At 42.3% G+C, this 18076-nt stretch overlaps 1 protein-coding gene and 1 long non-coding RNA gene across 2 annotated transcripts in view; one reads left to right on the forward strand and one right to left on the reverse strand.

Annotated features, from left to right (window-relative positions):
• Positions 1–7385: 7385 nt before the first annotated feature.
• The window catches only part of LOC127533593 (uncharacterized), a 61439-nt gene continuing 50748 nt past the window's right edge, over positions 7386–18076 (reverse strand). The window contains exon 2 of the long non-coding RNA XR_007941355.1: positions 7386–8937. This is a non-coding gene — a long non-coding RNA (uncharacterized LOC127533593). The remainder of the gene's footprint in view (positions 8938–18076) is intronic.
• Positions 12666–18076, forward strand: part of gpc1a (glypican 1a) — a 52726-nt gene continuing 47315 nt past the window's right edge. Inside the window, exon 1 of the mRNA XM_022209253.2 lies at positions 12666–13392. Coding sequence (XP_022064945.2) covers positions 13242–13392 — 151 coding nt within the window. The 5' untranslated portion in view covers positions 12666–13241. The remainder of the gene's footprint in view (positions 13393–18076) is intronic.

Genomic DNA, 18076 nt, shown 5'->3' on the forward strand with positions numbered 1-18076 from the left:
TTTATGTCCTCTTTATTGATGCTGCAAGACATTTACAGTGTGTGAAATATTTAAACTGAAAACTCCCACTTTTTTTTAAATATTATTACATCTTTAAATCAAATGGAAATACACCAAATGACATGTGCAGTACTTAACACACAGTCTGCACAAAATTTAAGATTAAGTGTCTTTGACATCTTTGGGATTTCTACCAGAATCTAAAATCAGATTTGTGTAGGTTTGAATAATGTTTGAATACTTCAGGGCTGTCAAATTAAAATTTTCTGCTATGCGTGTAGCTGGGAATTTTCATTCTGCAGATGTAACTGCTGCCTGTCTTAACGTCAGATTAAGACATTTTTTGGTTGTTTTTGTTTGGCATTTACCGCTGGTACACACATTCATCGCATCTGGGTTGCTGAAAGAGCTTTGAACGTACCAGAGAGTGAAGCCATCAGAACCTTGCATATATATTTTATGGGAACGTGGCTGCAGGTCTTTGGCCTCTGGCCCCGCAAGAGATTACTGTGATTGGATTGGCATGGTTAGGAAGTTGGCACAGATCGCTTGGCTGGCACAGCAAACTGCCACGGGATGATGGGAAATAAAGACATCACTGAATGCAAATTGCCACAGAGAAGAAGACACGGAGAGAAGGAGAGAAGGAAGGATGAAGAAAGACTGTGAGGAGTTGGAGGAGGAGGAGGAGGAGGAGGAGGAGGAGGAGTGTACCCATCCCTCATCCTGATGTTGGCACATCCGAGTCCCACCCATATATTATGTTTCCCTCTAAGAAAGGTGCTTCACTATGTCTTTACATTCAATGTTTCTCAAGCTTTTATTCATTAGTGCTGACTTTTGAATTCTTTCAAGGAAACAGTTTGTCTTCTCTCAATGCTGCCACGTGCTGCTGCCTTGATTAATTCTATTCTGCACAGCTCCGAACAAGAGAGCAGACAGACAGACAGAAAACAGCCGGCAGAGGGGTTAGAGGTGAAGCAGGTGAAGGGGCAGAGAGACGTTTACAGGGTGTTCTTTCAACAAGCTGATGAGGTTTCTCTGCTGAATAATATCCGTCCTCTGTGCCAGCACTAATGAAATCAGAGCTCTGATTATTTTGACCCTGCCCAAGGGTTATGATTGAGGTTTGTGCTATTTAAATCATATTTATCACCGCCAGAGTTTGCAGCCTTCAAACCACACATCAGATAGCTGACTGTGGACACGTTGCAGCACTCCACATGACTTTAGAGCTGCTTTAGCTCTGGAAATGTGCCTGGAGGCTTTCAAGCTATTGAGAACTTCATACACACAAAACAACACTACAATATCTAATTGTCTAAGGATTTGCTGTGACACTGCGACAAACATCCAATTAGTAAATCCGGATAGGATTTGTTTGTACCATCTGTTTATCTGGAAAAGGATCCTTGAATCTACCCAAAGCAAGTTTCGGTGTTGTGTGCACATTCTTTCTGAGGAGTTATGACCCACTGAGGAAGGTAAGGAATCAGTGATGGGACGCTTCATCATCTGATCCATGTGAATGTGAACAGTCCATTGTTTCTGAATGCTTCTGGGTGCGCTGCAGTCTAAATCTGGATTGGGTGTTGACTCATTTAAACCCAAAAGCAGATCATCTTCGCAGTGGTTGGCAGCCTCCTTATCCACAGTCTACAATGCCAACATCAGGGAAGCTCTGCTGAAGCAATCAAGGATTAAGTGTCTTGCTGAAGGGCACTTTAACTTCAGTTTCTGTGTGAAAGGAGAGCACTGAATCATCTAACTTACCTTAACACACCTGGATTATTCCAGCCCTGAGTTATTAAAAACCACAAAACCAAGCAATACCAGTAAGATTAAGAGCCTTGAGCTGTGCTATCAACTCTGTAAGGTCAGACCCCAAACTGAAATCCCACCTGCATTGTTGCCATTTTCAGTAGTAATAAAGTAAACTTTATAAGGTACAGTCAGAAAGTTCTGTGTGAGCAGGATATCTGGACTGGCAATAGGTAACCTTGATGTTGAGGACAATCACTGTGGATGAGACCCAGAGACAAAGCAAGAGGAAAAGTTCAGTCTCCATGACCGAATAAAGGTTCACCAAGTCAGGAGATCACTAAGGGCAGGTTGGTTGTTTTCTTCAACATTCACATAGTTGAGCACCATGAATTTGTCCCCCATATCTGCACATTTGGACTGACAGTGTTACGTCCCACTGTAACATCTTGATGCAACTAATTGACAACAATTGATACAAACAATGTCAAACAGTAGCACGATGTGGGCACCCGGACAGCTCAAGGGGTTAAGTGGACAACCCATATGCAGGGGGCTGGTCCTCGACGCAGTAGACTGGGTTTGATTCCCGGTTGTGGCCCTTTACTGCATCTCTAACAAAGGCCAAAAAAATAACTTATTAAAAAACAGTAACACGATGCCATGTGGTTGCTTCATCAAGTTAACAACACAACTGTTGCTCACCTCCCAGGACTGGCTCCCTCCTAATTCTTCCTTCCCTCCCAAAATGAAATTCAAGCCAAAGGGTCACTTTTTGACACAGTTGAGGGGATCCAGTGTGTGTTGGTGTACTTCACCACAGCCAGTGTCCACAATATATTAAGAAAGTGAAGCTTGCTGTAGTGTCTGGGCTACATTGGGTTTCTGCGGTTGCACCACGTCTCCTGGTCACTGGGTGTAAATGACTTCACCAGTGCAAGACGGCAATGACTATTTCTGCAATGTTTTGATATTCCATTTGCAAAAGGCCAGGAAGTGATGATCCATCATCATTTATGCAGTCTATGGTTCATCGTGATGGCGACATGAATGTTTGCACAAAGTTTTATAGCAATCCATCCAGTACTTGTTGCAACATTTCACTCGTGTCAACAGCAGCTTGAGGAAACTTGAGGACTTGTGAGTCTTGAGGAAAAGCAACAGATTAATAAAATCAGTTGGATGTATCAGTAAGTGGTAATAGTGAGAAAATGAGCTGATTCAAAGCTTTTTGCTCAGTGTAATTCAAAGATTCATGATTACAGAGTTCAGCTTGTTGCTGTGTGCGAGGTGAACAGTTCAAGCCCATTATTTATGACTGGTAGATTTGTTTGTACATGTAGCTGAGAGGTTTATCACACTGAGAGATGCGGTTTTAGCAAGGCAACAAAATCACCATCTTCTCAGTCTGCCTGTTCTCCTGCATTTATAGTGGCTGAGTTTGGCCTTCAGTATTAACCTCACAGTGTTTTCAGGTTGAAGCACATTTAACTGGACGCCAGCCAATCATTCACTCCCATGCCATTATGTCAATGTTTATTGGCTATGGCTGAGAGATCTTATCGTGAATGACAGATTGCTTGGATTGAGAGTGGCAGGTGAGCTATTAAAGCTTCATCATTTGTATGATTTATCGTTTATAGGTGAGCGGGTACAGTATGCATCTGGTGTTAGTGCGTGCTTTGTGACAGACACTTTGGCAGATGTCTTGGTTTAGTTGGAGCTCTACACTGCAGATGCCACCAAGACACACAGCCATGTGAGTCAAGAGTTCTGTCGGTTTAAATTCTGCGTTGAAGGAAATATCTGTCGCTCTGACTTACAGACTTAAAAGGACACGGAGGGGAGCAGGAAAAGACTTCAGTGCAGCACACTCACACACTCACAGGTCGCTGTTCGCAGGTCACAGCAGGCTAAGCTGCTTTGTCTTTCATTTCATTATATTTCTCCCTGACATCTTCACGCTCTGATGCATCACTGGCATGCACTTGAAAATACAGAGCCATATGATGTATCTGCATGATACCATAAGACCGTGTCTTTGGGAGTGTTGAGACCAAGGTGCAAAAAGATGGCAAAGAGGGAATATACTGAAAAGTGGCAAATATGAAAGTATTTAAACTCTCTTCTTCAGAGTGTGAGGGCTTAGTGAAGGGCATATCTAAGAGGGCTGGGAATTTAGATGGGAAGACAACAAGAGTAAGGCTGAGTTTAAAATATATCAAGAACTGATCTGACCTGATGCTGGTTCAGTGTTAGTGGTTATTTTAGGTGTGTGGTTCTAAACCAAGGCTGCACAGTGGAGTAGTGGTTAGCACTTTCGCCTTGCAGCTAGAAGATCCCTGGTTCACGTCCCGGCTTTCCCGGGATCTTTCTGCAGGGACTTTGCATGTTCTCCCTGTTCATGTGTGGGTTCTCTCTGGGCACTCCAGCTTCCTCCCACAGTCCAAAAATATGCTGAGGTTAATTGATTATTCTAAATTGCCCGTAGGTGTGAATGCGAGAGTGATTGTTTGTATGTGTAGGCCTGTGACAGACTGGCGACCTGTCCAGGATGTTCCCTGCCTTTGCCTGAGTCAGCTGGGATAGACTCCAGCCCCCCTCCCGGCGACCCTAATGAGGAATAAGTGGTGTATAGATGATGGATGGATGGATGGATGGATGGATGGATGGATGGATGGATGAATGGATGGTTCTGACCCAGCTCTGACCTGGCTTGACTAGCCTCACATGGTGCCTCAGGAAAAATAACTCAAAGATGCAAAAGTCGATAGTGACTCTAGGTTGGAGGGAATGTTCTTTGCTATTCTTTCATTTATTTGTGTTATGCAAACCGTAACTGAGTTGTGGAAATGGATCAATTACGGTTTGCATAACACATATTTTGACATCTTTGCCTCGGTGGCACCAACCGACACTGAAATCTTGCACTGTGGTGCCAAGAAGAAAGCCAAGATGATGTGCTCATCCACAGACAGCGTCCTCAATGTTGCAATGAGTTAAAACGTCGTCAGATATCAGTTCAAACCAGTTTTGGAGCGTTGGCGTTTTAATCAGACCTTTGAAAGTTTGGTGGATCTTGATTAAACAGAACTTTTTATCTATCAAAAATATTCTCATCTGTAATTTCCAAACCAGGAAGTTGTCACTCGTCTGCTGGATGTGAACACAGACGTGTGACATGTTACTGCTAACAGCATCAAACCGAACAGCATTTAGTCTGCCAAGGCAATAAATCATCGACTGGATCAACACATGCCCCGGTGTTACACCAGACATGTGTGTGGAACGGGTGTGTGTTGGATTATGTGAAAGTTCAGGTTTTCCTTGGACTGAGTTAGTCTGTGAAGGTGTGTCCTTGGCCTGGAAATTGTCCTAAAACAGCTGACAGAGTGCTAAATACACAAGATTATCATCAAACTTTTGGCATTGAACTTTAAATCAAGCTCTCTTCTCCCTGTGCTGCAACATGTTCTGGATGATGATAAATTTGGCCTGGCTTCTTTTTGACACCTTTCAGGAGCTTTTTCCTTTATGTCGATCATACACCAGTGATTAATGACCACATGAATCAAACAGGTAAGTACACAGTGTTCACGTGATAATTCCTGACTAGCAGAAGCCAAAATGTCTTCTGTAATAAAAACTATGTATGTAGGGGATTTCAGACTTTGTGATCAGATTTTTTTCTTAAAACACAAGTTACTCACATACAGTTTGTCCTGTACATTCATATTGCAGCCACTAAAATACAAAAGATTCCTGCATTTTACAGAGTTTAGATACAGTGTTGACCTTTACATTTTTGGGGGGATTTTACGACTCTATTTCCGATCAGCAGCAGTGAGATGACAACAACAAAAATGGACTTGAAATGACTTCACAGAAAAGGCTTAAACCATAGGCTATATCTTGGTCTAAAACTGGATGAATGCTCAATGATTTCACCAAAATGTTTCCTGAATAGCAGTTTTGTGGTGTGGTGCCTCCAGCCGTCTCCATCGTGGCAGCGTCTGCCTCCTCTTAACTCCCAGCTAATCCAAAAATGAGAAAAGAGGTGGAGGTTGAGTGGAGCCATAAACTGTCTTATAATTATGTATAAGATTAAGCTTAAGTGCAGTTTAAATGAGTTAGTTACATAAAAATTAACCCCTTGTACAGTTGTCACAAACAGGGAAATTAGCATTAGAGACACTAAATATCTTCATTTCTGCTTAAAAGTTGAGGAATGAAATGCAGGTCTAAATGGAGATCGTCTCGTTTCGGAACCACCCTCAAGTGGTCATTTGAGGAACTGCAGTTTATGGTTCTTCCCTGTTGGACTAATTTTTCCATCCTCAGAGACTGCTAAGTCCAGACACCATATTGCCACACATGTGGGGCACTTATTGGCTTTATTTCCAGTCAACAGTGGTGAGATATCAGGAAGCAAGGGAGAAGATAGGAAAGAACTTGTCACAAAGGGCTCAAACTAGAATTTTACCAGGAATAAGTTGCTGTTTAGTGCCAGCACCTTCACCCCCAGACCACCCAGACACACATATGCGATTGTTAGCATCGTAATCTAAAACAACTTGTGTTAAATTTTCAGATGCAATGGCTTCATTTCAGCCAAAAGAGCACGAGTGAGGTTAGCCGCTGCTGCTGAGTAATGAGGTCTGACTCTTGGTCAGTTTCCAGTTCATTTTGCTGGATGGGGTTGAGGTCAGGGCTTAGTGGAGGCCAGTTAAGTTCAGAATCTCTTAGTTTAGTGCAGTGTGGCTTTGTCATGTGGAAACAGGAAAGAGCCCTCCCCACTTTGTTGCCACAAAGATGGAAGCAGTTGCAATGAACTGCAGGGACACAGATGTTCTTGAGCATGACATTGTCCCTAAAATAGCAATTAAAAAATAAAAAATCAAAGCATCCTCTCTGTTTCCGAGTTCCTGATGAGAACATTGTTCCGCAGAATAAAGCCACCGGGGTTTGAATCTCTTTATAGTCTTCTAAAGTACCTCGTGTTATTAATTAAAGTGCTGTAACCCTGAGTCTGACCTGTGTACCATTAACGTCACTCACACAACTGTGCACTCCTCTGCCACATCCAGTTTAAACGTAATGAGAACTCATTTAAACTCTTTGTTGCTTCAAAGCCCAACAATTTCCTTTTTATTTCAGCTGCATTTCTGAGGTGTCAGTCAGATTTCAGAGCTGCCCCTGACCTTCTGTGGCCAGCATGTAGACCCGATGTTAGATGTGAAGACTGGAGAGCGTCTGACAGCTCATTGGTCACATCCACCAGCCCTGGAAAACTGAGCCGGAGGAAAAGCACTGACTCTCTAGCAGCCTTGCAGAAACACATGGGTTGCTCTATGAGTCAGGATTGTTTGCAGAAAGGCTAATTTCTCCAGTTTGTATGACACATTTTGTTTCATGCATTCACTTGCGAAAGAAAATCTGCTCTTGAATCTGAAATCCTGACCTCAGTATCAGCGTTTAAGTGGCTTCAGCTCGACTGATGCTGGAAGGCTGCAGGCCAGGAGAGCACTGTGCGAGTGAAGAATAATTCAGTAAATCCCTTTAGCTTTGAAACTCCCTGCCAGAAGATCTGAAGTCTGCAGAAACAATCTCTTAAATCAAAGCCATCTTTTTTAAAGGATTTTATTAAGGTCACAAAGAAGATCTATTTTTTTCCGTTCAGAGATTACCAGTTTTCATTCTGTAACTCTTTTCATCTTACTTCATTCTTTGTTTTATTTCCCATGTAAAGTCTTTTGTGAGTTTGTTTTTCAGGTGCTGTATAGAAAAATGAATGATGATTGGTGTTCTAATTATTAGAATGTGTCTTACACAAACTTAGCCACTATTTATTTGAGTGTTTCCATTTTATGCTACTTTACATTACATTTCAAAGGGAAACAATCAAAACTAAATCAGTGGTTTCTAATCTTTGTTGTTTCTCACAAAGAACAGTGTGTAGTCGGTTCAGTTTCAGATGTCTATGAGTTGTTAACAGCTTCATCAAAGAGCAATTTTTCCCTCTAATATGATTTCATCTCAATAAATGCTCAAATGATTCAATATCTCACCGACTACCACCAAAAAGATAAGAGAAAGAGTCTCAAATCTAAGAACAGATGTGTGTTTCAGAACAGTTTTTTCTTCTTTCATGTCCCATTCTTCACACACTGATGTTTCTCTATTAATAATCTAATAATGTCATAAACATTATCACAATCAGCAGGAATTTTATTCACTTTACCCACGTTTTACTGGGAATACTTGCATGCCTTCTCTTGTAAATGTGTATTATTACGTTGCTGTATTGGTATTTTATTTTAAGTGAAGGATCTGAATATTTCTTCCACTGCTGCTTTCAAATGATGATCTCTTGACATTGTAGTGAAGTTAAGATCAACACAACAAAGTGAAACCAAGCTGCTCTGATATAAGCAGAGCCTTCAAAAAGTTTGCTTTCATTTTCTATCCAACTAATCTCCATTTGTACTCAGAGTGGCGATGGACCCAAAACTTACCATATTTTTACTCCTCATTTATTATCATTTGAGTCCTACATATTGCAGAGTGTTTAAATATCATAAACCCACTACACTCTGTCTCTGTCGACTCCAGGATTTTAAATTAATGAGAATAAACACTATACATTTTTAATGGGGGATCCCTGGAAGATAGAAAGAAAACCCAGTGCTGAAAAACAATAGTAACTTTCAAAATAAGTAGAGTTAAGGCAAGCCATCACTGCTGTGTGATGTTTTCATCAATATGATTTCCTATAGGTAATTTTCTTGAGGCATTTTCAAATCTCACAGTGTATGTATAGGTCCCTCTAAACAAGAAAAGTCTTGTGACAGTGATCGAGTTAGAAAAGAACTGGCTGAAAATGAAGTGGCAATTGATGGCATCAACCACTACTTAACAGAAAAAATATCAAAAAATAACTAAAAAATAGCATGAGGCATATCAAATGCTGTGTGTATGTCTATGTCTGTAAATTGGTGATTAGTGTATATATGTGTAATTTTGTGGTTTTTCTTCCAGTTACACACAACTGTGTATTCCTATCCTTGTGGGGATCTACAATTGACTCCCATTCATATCTAACCCCTAAACCTTACCCTAACCCTAACCCTAACCCAGACCAAAACAATGTCTAACCCTAAAGAAACGTTTTTGCACCTTTACTTTTTTCAGTAACAACAACATGGCCAAGAAAACACTGTTTCCCCTCATGGGGACCCAAATGAGGTCCCCACAAATGACATTTCTTTTGGTTTTCCTATGGTTGTGAGGACATTAGGTCCCCACAACTCCTATAATTACCCACACACACACACACACACACACACACACACACACACACACACACACACACACACACACACACACACACACACACACACACACACACACACACACACACACACACACACAGACATATAACTTATACACACGTGGACAAAATTGTTGGTACCCCTCAGTTAAAGAAGGAAAAACCCACAATTCTCACTGAAATCACTTGAAACTCACAAAAGTAACAATAAATAAAAATTTATTGAAAATTAAATAATCAAAATCAGCCATCACTTTTGAATTGTTGATTAACATAATTATTTTAAAAAACAAACTAATGAAATAGGGCTGGACAAAAATGATGGTACCCATAACTTAATATTTTGTTGCACAACCTTTTGAGGCAATCACTGCAATTAAACGATTTCTGTATTTGTCAATGAGCGTTCTGCAGCTGTCAACAGGTATTTTGGCCCACTCCTCATGAGCAAACAGCTCCAGTTGTCTCAGGTTTGATGGGTGTCTTCTCCAAATGGCATGTTTCAGCTCCTTCCACATATGTTCAATGGGATTCAGATCTGGGCTCATAGAAGGCCACTTTAGAATAGTCCAACGCTTTTCTCTCAGCCATTCTTGGGTGTTTTTGGCTGTGTGTTTTGGATCGTTGTCCTGTTGGAAGACCCATGACCTGCGACTGAGACCAAGCTTTCTGACACTAGGCAGCACATTTCTCTCCAGAATGCCTTGATAGTCTTCAGATTTCATTGTACCTTGCACACTTTCGAGACACCCTGTGCCAGATGCAGCAAAGCAGCCCCAAAACATTACTGAGCCTCCTCCATGTTTCACCGTAGGGACAGTGTTCTTTTCTTCGTATGCTTGGTTTTTGAGTCTATGAACATAGAGTTGATGTGCCTTACCAAAAAGCTCCAGTTTGGTCTCATCTGTCCAAAGGACATTCTCCCAGAAGCTTTGTGGTTTGTCAACATGCATTTTTGCAAATTCCAGTCTGGCTTTTTTATGAGTTTTTTCAGCAGTGGTGTCCTCCTTGGTCGTCTCCCATGAAGTCCACTTTGGCTCAAACAACGACGAATGGTGCCATCTGACACTGATGTACCTTGGCCTTGGAGTTCACCTTTAATTTCTTTGGAGGTTGCTCTGGGCTCTTTGGATACAATTCCAACGATCCGTCTCTTCAATTTGTCATCAATTTTCCTCTTGCGGCCACGTCCAGGGAGGTTGGCTACTGTCCCGTGGGTCTTGAACTTCTGAATAATATGAGTCACTGTTGTCACAGGAACTTCAAGCTGTTTAGAGATGGTCTTATAGCCTTTACCTTTAAGATGTTTGTCTATCATTTTTTTTCGGAAGTCCTGGGACAATTCTCTCCTTCGCTTTCTGTTGTCCATGTTCAGTGTGGTACACACCTTTTCACCAAACAGCAGGGTGACTACTTGTCTCCCTTTAAATAGGCAGACTGACTGATTATGAGTTTGGAAACACCTGTGATGTCAATTAAATGACACACCTGAGTTAATCATGTCACTCTGGTCAAATAGTTTTCAATCTTTTATAGAGGTACCATCATTTTTGTCCAGGCCTGTTTCATTAGTTTGTTTTTTTAAATAATTATGTTAATCAACAATTCAAAAGTAATGGCTGTTTTTGATTATTTGATTTTCAATAAATTTTTATTTATTGTTACTTTTGTGAGTTTCAAGTGATTTCAGTGAGAATTGTGGGTTTTTCCTTCTTTAACTGAGGGGTACCAACAATTTTGTCCACGTGTGTATATATACATATATATATATATATATATATATGTATACACACTGCTCAAAAAAATTAAAGGAACACTTTGAAAATACATCATATTTCAATACGGGGGGAAAACAAACTGGATATTAGCATTGATATGGACTGGTTAATGTGTTAGGAATGAAAAGTGTCACATTGTTTGATGGGAATGAAAATTATCAACCCCCCAGGAGGGTTAAATTCAAGACACCCCAAAATCAAAGTGAAAAACTGATGTGGCAGGCTGGTCCATCTTGCTGAAATTCCTTGGCAGCAACTCAAAATGGTATTCAGTAGTTTGTATGGCCTCCATGTGCTTGTATGCATGACTGACGATGTCGGGACAAGCTCTGAATGAGACGACAGATGGTGTCCTGGGGTATCTCCTCCCAGAACTGGACCAGGGCATCGCTGAGCTCCTGGACAGTCTGAGGAGCAACCTGATGGTGTCGGATGGAACAAAACATAATGTTCCAAAGGTGTTCTATTGGATTCAGGTCAGGTGAGCATGGGGGCCAGCTAATGGCATCAGTTCTTCATCCTCCAGGAACTGCATGAGTTCTCTTACCACATAAGACTGGGCATTGTGCACCAGAAGGAATCCAGGACCACTGCACCAATGTAAGGTCTGACAATGGGTCAAAGGATTTCATCCTGATACCTAAAGGCAGTCAGAATGCCATTATCCAGCCTGTAGAGGTCTGTGCGTCCCTCCATGGATATGCCTCCCCACACCATCACTGACCCACCACCAAGCCAGTCATGCTGAACAATGTTACAGGCAGCATAACGTTCTCCACGGCTTCTCCAGACCCTTTCATGCCTGTCACATGCGCTCAGGGTGAACCTGCTCTCATCTGTGAAAAGCACAGGCCACCAGTGGTGGACCTACCAGTTCCTGTGTTTTATGGCAAATGTTAACCGAGCTCCACGGTGCCAGTCAGCGAGCACAGCAGGCACTAGAGGATGCTGGGCCCTCAGACCACTCTCATTACATCTCTTTCTGATTGTTTGGTCAGAGACATTAGAACCAGTGGTCTGCTGGAGGTCATTTTGTAGAGCTATTGCAGTGCTCATCCTGTTCCTCCTTGCACAAAGGAGCAGATACCTGTCCTGCTAATTGGTTGAGGACCTTTGACAGTCCTGTCCAGCTCTCCCAGACTAACTGCCTGTCTCCTGGAATCTCCTCCATGCACTTCAGAATGTGCTGGGAGAAACAGCAAACCTTCTGGCAATGGCACGCATTGATGTGCCATCCTGGAGGAGTTGGACTGTCTGTGGAACCTCTGTAGGGTCCAGGTATCGCCTCATGCTACCAGAAGTGACACTTACCCTAGCCAAATGCAAAACTAGTGAAAAACAGTCAGAAAACATTAGGAAGGAAAAAATGTCAGTGGCCTTCACCTGTAAACTCATTCCTGTTTTGGGGGTTGTCTCATTGTTACCCCTCTAGTGCATCTGTTGTTAATTTTATGAACAGCAAAGCAGCTGAAACTGACTAAAAAGATCCTCTGTTACTTACTTGTCCAGATCAGTATCCCACATGTTTCACTGAGTTGATGCAATACTTAGATTAAAAAGTGTTCCTTTATTTTTTTTGAGCAGTGTATATATATTAATGAAAAGCTATGAAATAAAATATGCAATCAAAAAATATGCAATCAAATTCAAAGTGCTAACAAGGTGGTGATGGGAAGGAGAAAAAATCTGTTGTAAAAAAACTTTTTTTTATGCATTAAAGGTACATTCTCTCTGCTCTCTCAGTTTTTCAAGCCTGCAGGTGGCGCTGCTTAACTCATATTCTCTCGGCAGCTGAATCCACGCTCACACTGATACACAAAGAGCCAGCATCATCCCTGTCCCTGATCACTCCCTCTAACAGTCCGCTCCTTGTCCCGCAGCCTGGACCGGAGGACTACACCGTCCCCGGTCACACTGACACACTTTGTGGGTGTGTTTCCTTCTCAGCGGCTGTTGCTGCCCCATGAGGAGAGGCTGAGTCCGGCTCTGAGCGACACCTGCCTCTCTGCTGCCCGCTCTCTTTTGTCTCTCGCATCTCTGCAGCTCCGGGCAGCAGCGACCAGGAGGAGGAGGAGGAGGAGGAGGAGGAGGAGGAGGAGCAGCGGGTGTACCTGATACCTACAGCCGCACCGCAGCTCCGCTCTCTGGCACAGAACAGCCCGCACCGGCCGCCACCGGCACCGCCTCCCTCCCTGTGTTAGTTCACCGGAGCTTTGTGCAGTTTGAACGGGACACGCCGCTTCTGCTGGCAGACCGACAACTCTTAGAAATACAAAGAAGAAAACAACAAATCACTGAGGACCTTCTAAGAACTCCTGCTCGGGATCTTTCCGTCAGACTGTGAGGAGAAAAAAGGACTACACCTGAAGAAGATGCGTCTCCCGGTGCTTCTGTGTGCGGCGGTGTGTCTGTGCGCTGTACCGGGCCCGGCCGCCGGGGCGGATAGGAGCTGCGCCGACCTGCGACAGTTCTACACCGGGAAAGGGTTCACTCTGGCCGGCGTACCTCAGACCGAGATCTCCGGTGAGTTTCTGGAGGAAAATTTTTCATTCACTTATTAAAAAAAAATAAAAAAAAATCAACGACTTATTAAGTCAGTTTTTCAGTTATCATCTATGAAAACACGAATAGTTTAAAAATCACCAGATGTTGTGATAAAATATTACAGTAGGATTTATTTTCTCATATCGAAGCAATATAGGGACGTAGAGTATGTTGGTAATATTTCTAATACAAAATTCCTTTAAAATGCTTATCCTACCATTACTCTGTTTGATAATTAAATCAGTGCACTGTGACCGAGGCTCCCATCTGTGCTAATAAACCTGCACCTCCTGCTTTTTTAACCAAGTTTCATCCTCCTTTCACTTGCTTCATTGTTCCCAACAGCAGGTGTGCTTATCTTGTGCTGCATCTCAGTCCATGTGCCTTTTGTGCATTTGTCCATCCTCAATTTTCTATTTCCCTGACTGAGCATCTCCAGTGAAGTGATTTCCCATCCTATAGGTTCTCATGTACGTCCCTGTTATAGCCCTTTCTGGGGCATTTGGCTGTTTACTGAGGTTGCTGTGAGCCATGTGTCGTGTGGAGCCATTATAATCTATTCATTGCATTTGCTGTTGTTTGCAAATGTTTAGCGCTGCAGGTGTGACCAGCTCTTAGTATAAAGTACAGAGGAGCATATCGATTTGGCTGTTGAATAGCAGTGCTGCACTCATGTGTTCTGGGGCATTTTTTCATTGTCTGCTTTTGCACTGGACTGCAGGTGTGGTGTGTGTGTGTGTGACTCGATAGATGCTGAAATGGCCTGTTTTTTTCCATTTGCATAAACTAATAATTTAGCACGGCCTGGGGTAATATCCAGTAACAACTATAGCTCAGAAATCTCGACATAAGCTGCTGCTGAGTTGAACAGGAGAAGAAGTGGTTTACAATCACTGTATTCTTTTGTTTCTTTCCTGGACCCCGTCCTGTCAGTCAGTTCTCCAACTAGTCAGGCAATCATGCATTTAATCAATCAGTCAATTACCCATCCAGTCAAGTAATCAGTCAGCTCGAGATCCAGTCAGTCAGTCAGACAGCACACATCAAAGTCTCTCTATCTCGTCTCTTGCGCTCGCTGCCGTCCAACGCTGATTAAACTGTCTTGGCCTTGAGGAAAGTGAAATGGAGTTGTTTTCCCCTTTAAGGCAATCATCTGACGTTCTGTCTTTTCCCGTATTCCACCTAAAGATGGAAGGAAAGCAGCGGCCTCGCAAAAGGAGGAGATGAAAGCGAGGCGAGATTGAGGTGTGCGTTCTGTGTGTATGATCTGAAGGTCATTTCATGTTGTGTCAATGAAATCGCTCTGGTATGAGAGACTGGGTGATTAATATTAGATGTGTGTATGTGCGTATGATTGAGGTAGATGGCAGCAAACAGATAACACTGTGGCAACGAAATCTGTGAGAAAGGCAAAGGAACTGAAAAAGATAGACAGGGAGACAGGTTGACGGAGACAGAGCTAGTGAGTCACCCAAGGTCTCTGTCGGTGCTTCACAGAGAAGACACCCGACACAACACTCTCCCTCCCTTTCCATTAAAAACTCATCTTTTGTTGACGGATGAAAAGCACAAAGCTTCACTCACTTGGACTTCTAGTTATTCGAGCAAGAGTTCTACCTTTCCAAAACTCATTAAAAGTGACGACGAGATAGGAACAAAAAAAATGGCGACAGGCAGCAGAATTCCCCAGAAGAAGTGGCTCTTCGATGTTTCTCATCTCAGAGACTGAAGTTGAGCTTTTCAGGCCTGGTGGAAAGAGACTCTGCTGCACTCCTGTGTCACTGTGGAGGATGGATGAGACTCCTGATGTGCACACAATTTTAGTGCGACTCTTGACTCTAGACCTTGTGGATACAGAGGTACATACAGTAGGAATGTGAGTTATTTGGTTGATGCAGCTATACCACAACTTTCGTCCTTATTTGTTCCAGTGTTTGCACAAATTCATGTTTTGGCAAGTATGGATTACAGTAATAGAGACAAATGCTCAGAGGGAACTGCTTTCCATTCACAGCTTTATGTTATTCGAGAGTCTTTTCTTAGCAGAAAGATAGAATTATACTGGACAAATGTAAGAGGATTTAGAGGTAAGAAATTAGAATCTGTCAGAAACTCTGCCGTGGATAGTTTTAACACCCACCAAACCAGTTAAATGGTATTTTAATTGGCATAAATGTGTATATTATAGTGTTGTGTTCTGCCTGCAGCTACATACAGATGCTGATGCTTTGGACAGCTCTCCATTCTGAATAAAATTTGGAATCTAAAGAGCACAGATGCTGGTGTTAAACTGGCCAAACACCATCATCAGAAGAACAATTAGTAGCACGCAAATTAAGGCGCAACATTCTTACAGCCTCATTTGACTACGACATTTAGCTATTGTTTCTCAGTGCAGTAAACACACGGACAGATGTTTCAGCCCTGTGGCCTTCCTGTGCATGCAGCACACTCGCATTCTGAGGAACAAACACTTCCCTAATGATCTGGGACAAGACCCAGCTGTTGGCAGTCACGAGCAGTTCACAGTTAGCATTATCTGTGGCGCACAGCAGTGGTGGAGAAGGTTACTTCAGTTGACAGAGCTCACTGGGGGACAAATCCCTCAGTATATACAGTGATAAAGATCACCAGATGGCCATTAAAAGTGAGTTTACAGTCTCTGATATGACTACAAACTGCAGTACCTGCCCTTCTGAACCACAACAATACTGTGAAATACACAAGTTCATGGTAATTTTAGTCACACTAGTGGCATGTCCCTGTAGAGAAAGTGATTTCAGTGTGTTGGTCAGTCAGTACCGACCTTGTTTCAGACTGAAATATCTCAATGGTGGTTCAGCAGATTGCCATGGAAGTTGCTAAAACATCTATGTTACCCACAGGATGAATTTTAAAGACCCTCTCTGGTGAAAGTCAAGTTTTTTTTTTACCAGGTTTTTGAAGGAAAATATACCATGAGTAAAATTAGCAGTCAAGTCCGTGGCTGAGTATTTCCATCTTAAAACTGCAGTGTACCAGCGACAGGCTTAAAAATACAGATTCTGACTTCTGAGGTTTTAAATGTAATAAATCCCAAGAACCAATCCTGTCACCTTGCTGGGCGGGACTTTCAGTATCATTATTTTTCCTCAAAATTGGTGTTTCCTTCGAACTATTGTTGGACTGCTCCAATATTACAACTTACTCTTTTGTAGAGTAGTTTTACAGTGTTTGAGTAGAGTCACAGGTGAGCTGGTGTGCTCAGCTGCAGTGAGCAGGGAGTGGTGGGTGTAAAGAGAGGAGAAGCCCTCATAGATCTGATCGTTCTCGGGAAATCACCGGTATAGAAGTACATGTAGAAAATGTTTAGGAGGAATGGATTATTTTCATGCAAAAAAATCCCTTTAAATATGTAACTTTGATGGACTGAGATGAGCTTGTTGGGGTTCAATCAATGGCTAGAGAGGAACTGTAATAACTTTGGTGGTCCGTGATTTGAGTTTTCGTGCAATCATCAGGTCAACATTTGAATATGTCAGCACTTTGGTTAATGACCAGATACCCACAAAACTAGTGAGCCTCTGCTGAACTTTGTGTTTAGTTCTAGTTATCACGTGTTAGTGTGCTAACATGCTAAACAGTGTGAACAGTGGCATCGCCCCACACACCCCCATGTTGAATCTAAAGCAGAATTTTACAGAATACAGCAGCTTGCAGACTGATCTGTAGTACCCTGTCAGTGGATATTCCTGAGGTGTCCCGAGCACGGTGGGCCAACATAGCACAGGACTTCTGGAGAATCTATTACTTCCTACTGTTTCTGGGCTCCATCCACTAACTTGGCATTTACTCAAGCAGAAGTGCCAGAAAACCAACCAAATAAGGAGGTGTTGCATCAAGGCGATGTAGATGTGTTACTTAACCCAATGTTTCATGTGTATGATGCACAGCATTTTAATCCTCACGTGGCCCACTCTGTAATTATACAACCATCTGGATGGGTTGATGACTGATGACATGGGAAATGTTTTCTGTCTCTACCATTCATCTCATATAACATGAGCTCAACATACAGTAAGTACAGTGTTGCTGCAAGCATGTCTGTAGACTCACTGTTTTATTTTGTTTCTACTAAACCCTTTTTACATTTTATAGAATATGTCAAACTCTGTTGAAAACTTCAGTGTTTAAAGACCAAGTATCCAATGCCAGCTTTTAATTTCAATGTCCAACCGTCGCTCTCTGTTTGTGCTTCTAAGATAACGTATCATTCACATCAGTGGAACAACCTTGTCATTTAGTCCCATAGCGACTACTGTTTTGGAAGAACTTAGAATTTCTTCCAATACATTGAAATTTTTGCAGGTGAATTCTGGTAACTAGCTGAACAGTTAGTAGAGAAAGATGAGCAGTCCAAATCCTCCTTATGCTGTGCTGTTTTTTCCAAGCCAAAACACATGCTTAGAAGTTCCTCTTCGACTGGAGCACAGCCAAACAATAAAGCAGAAATGCAGTTTGTGTCGACGCCACATATGGGAACATAAACTGGAATTGGCATAAAAAGGGACGCATACAGTGTACCAATCTACAGGGGAAAGAAAATAGTTGAAAATGCATGTTACTGCCAGGTCTAACAGGGTGTAAGACCTGTATGTGTAAGTGGATATGATAAATATCATCA

The sequence above is a fragment of the Acanthochromis polyacanthus genome, chromosome 4 (genome assembly GCF_021347895.1).
Source record: "Acanthochromis polyacanthus isolate Apoly-LR-REF ecotype Palm Island chromosome 4, KAUST_Apoly_ChrSc, whole genome shotgun sequence".
Lineage (NCBI taxonomy): Eukaryota > Metazoa > Chordata > Actinopteri > Pomacentridae > Acanthochromis > Acanthochromis polyacanthus.